The sequence below is a fragment of the Sitodiplosis mosellana genome, unplaced genomic scaffold (assembly GCF_009176505.1).
Source record: "Sitodiplosis mosellana isolate CC-2019 unplaced genomic scaffold, AAFC_SMos_1.0 Smas_scaffold_4192, whole genome shotgun sequence".
NCBI classification, from domain to species: Eukaryota; Metazoa; Arthropoda; class Insecta; order Diptera; family Cecidomyiidae; genus Sitodiplosis; species Sitodiplosis mosellana.
In genome coordinates this window covers 1-2610 of record NW_022599434.1, presented here as the reverse complement: position 1 = coordinate 2610, position 2610 = coordinate 1, and the positions used below count along the sequence as shown (strand labels likewise).

The 2610-nt window shown below is 36.8% G+C and overlaps 1 protein-coding gene across 2 annotated transcripts; it reads right to left on the bottom strand.

Annotated features, from left to right (window-relative positions):
• Nucleotides 1-982: 982 nt before the first annotated feature.
• LOC129572115 (uncharacterized) lies at nt 983-2610 on the bottom strand. 2 transcript variants are annotated; one of them, XM_055452033.1, is made up of 4 exons: nt 2385-2610; nt 2152-2315; nt 1837-2085; nt 983-1755 (listed from the first exon to the last, which is right to left on the bottom strand). In XM_055452033.1, the coding sequence occupies exons 1-4, from the start codon at nt 2523-2525 to the stop codon at nt 1734-1736; spliced, it is 576 nt and encodes a 191-aa protein (XP_055308008.1). In that variant the 5' UTR covers nt 2526-2610; the 3' UTR covers nt 983-1733. The 2 variants fall into 2 exon arrangements, with proteins under 2 accessions (XP_055308008.1, XP_055308007.1); XM_055452032.1 differs by having other exon boundaries at nt 1689-2085; nt 2385-2566.

The following is a 2610-nucleotide window of genomic DNA, read 5'->3' as shown; positions in this document are numbered from 1 at the left end:
TACAAGCGGAAAAAGATTACGGGAAAGTCGGGCGATAGTGGTGAAGAAATGCAGGTGGATGAAACAAGCAAGGACGCCAGTGACTCGATGGATTTTTTGTCTTTCTTGACACCAACATCATCACGTTTTCCCCGAAAAACACTTGTGATGGGTGCGGAAACAGGAGAAGAAGCATCAGCTGCATCCAGTCAACAATCGTTCCCGAATCCGCTGGAAGAAGACATCAATTACGATCGCGAGCACAACCCATTCCGTCCGCCTGAAGACGATTCAAGTGCTTCCGTTTATTCATTTGTGAGCATTTTATTTCATTTTCCGTTCAATACTTTCATTCAATTCATTTTTAAATTTTCGTTTTTTATTTCCATTCAGGTATCGAAGAAAAAGAAGGCACCCGATTTGGTGGAAACGTCTATGTTCGAAATGGCCAAAAGTCTAACAACTTTCGTCGGACAAAAGAAAGCTGAAAAGCCTGGATTAAAGTTCGCCTACATTTGGAACAATCTGGATAACTTGTTCCAACAAATGACGAAAGACGAAGTAAACGAGTTGAATTTGAAGTTCATAACTCTCGCTTTCGAGAAAATCAACAAACACTAAAATGTGCTGTTTCCATCAATATCTTTATTTCTCTTTGTGTTTTTTTTGTTCAATTTTTCAATTGCTATAAAAAAGATTAAAGTTGAAAAGGTCAATTTAAATAAAATTTTGGTGTGACCGTGGACGAATCATATATGCATTAATGAATTGAACTAAAATCTCTTTGTTGAAGTATATGAAATAAATCGAAAACAGCCAAATAAAATTCTATTGTTTAAATTTGTATGATTTCAACATTTTCAGAGGTTTTAACCAAAGTTTGATATTGCAAACACACTTCATTCGAAAGAAATCACGATGTGACTACTGAAAGGTATGAATTGGAGAAGAAACAAAGACAAGTATTGAACAGATTTATGTGTTGAGTGAAACTATCTTCCAATTATTATGAAAACATTTCAACTAAATTTATTGAATTTCTTAGTCGTTTTTTCAATACATTTGTATTCTTTTTCTAATTTTAACGGATTTTCATTCCAAAAAAACTGCTCTTCTTTGCCATTCAAGAGAGCCTTCTGGGGAGTTGACAAACTCTTTGAAAATGTTTCGAACGTTCTTTGCGCTTTCACTTGTTCTTGTTTTTCTTAGTGGAGCTGTGTTTAAATGTGTCATATCTTTTACATTTGTTCGCCAATTTCCTTCAACCAGGTGTCCGTTTGCGTCGTAATAGTCAGTAAAATGAGGTGAGCAGTAAGATCCTCTCAGATTTTTTAAAAAATAATTATGTAAAATACAGCACGCTGCTACAATTTTTTGTGCACGCTCTGGAGAACAGAGTAATGGGCGAGCAAGACAAATAAATTTGGAAACGAGAATTCCAAAAGCATTTTCAACACAACGGCGCGCTCTACTTAATCTGTAATTGAAAATCTTTTCTGATTCGCTGAGTGCACCAGCACCTCTTGGTGGAGTAAAAGGTTTCATGATGCGATTTGTCAGTGGAAAAGCGTCGTCGCCAACAAACACAAAGGGCATGCTAACGGATCCGATGCTCGTATTTTCAGGCAGTTCAATTGTATTCAGTACGATGCTTTTGCCAAAGTCACTATTCAAAAAGACGGACGCATCGCCTTCGAAGCCATATGCACCAACATCGATGTATAAGAACTTATACTCTGCATCAGCGACGGCCATCAATACAATGCTGTGGAATTTCTGTATATGGAAACATGAATCAATATATATGTTCAAAGTGCATAGAACGAAGATGATTGAAAAAAGATCAAAAATAATGACCCAGCGTTCGGTGGACACTTTATTGCGATGTGCTTCCCGTCAATAGCGCCAACACAGTTCGGAAAATCCCATTTGCAATTGAATGTATTCGAAATTTGTAGCCATTGTTCCTTATTCAGTTTTGGCATTTCATTGCCCATTTCCATACATATGGAAGTACAGACTTGATCAACTATTTTACCAAAGGCTTGCTTGCTGACACGATAGTTAGATGCGATATGTCTTTGTAACGAGCCACATGCCAAATATCTGCGAAATTAATTGACGCCATTAACAATATTGCAAATAGAAAATTATCGTTGAAGAATTTCTCACTCTAACACCATTGCCAATTTTGCTCTCGGTGGTATTATGTCTTGTCTAACGTATCTAGCCGGTTGCAAATGCTGCTCAATCTTATTGAAAATGTCATCGAAATGTTGGTTGGTCATGTGAAAATTTTCACGAAAACTTGGTGGGAAGCTTTTTATGTCAGCAAACTAGAACAAATTGCATAAAAATGGCTCTAAATTGGTTTCTTTGAGCAACTGAATAAAAATACTCCTTACATCATTATACCGTCCGCGAAAATCACGTCCTTTCAAATATGGATTGACCCAACAACGTCGCTTATTTTTCCTACGTTTTAAGCAGATCGCGGCCATCAGTAGAAAAGATGCCGTCCCGATGATAAATAGATCATCGTCCATTTTCGTTGAACTTTGCTTTCAGAAAAAACTTTGAAAGTGACACAAAGCAATCCAACACAAAAGATTTTTGAACAGCTACTTCAAA

Bases quoted from the DNA above. Each gene is read 5' to 3' on its own strand.
- LOC129572115 (XM_055452032.1), bottom strand. From the start codon at position 2,525: ATGGACGATGATCTATTTATCATCGGGACGGCATCTTTTCTACTGATG. The intron at 2,316-2,384 runs GTAAGGAGTATT...AATTTGTTCTAG, and splicing joins TTCGCGGACGGTATAATGAT to TTTGCTGACATAAAAAGCTT. The intron at 2,086-2,151 runs GTGAGAAATTCT...TTAATTTCGCAG, and splicing joins AAATTGGCAATGGTGTTAGA to ATATTTGGCATGTGGCTCGT.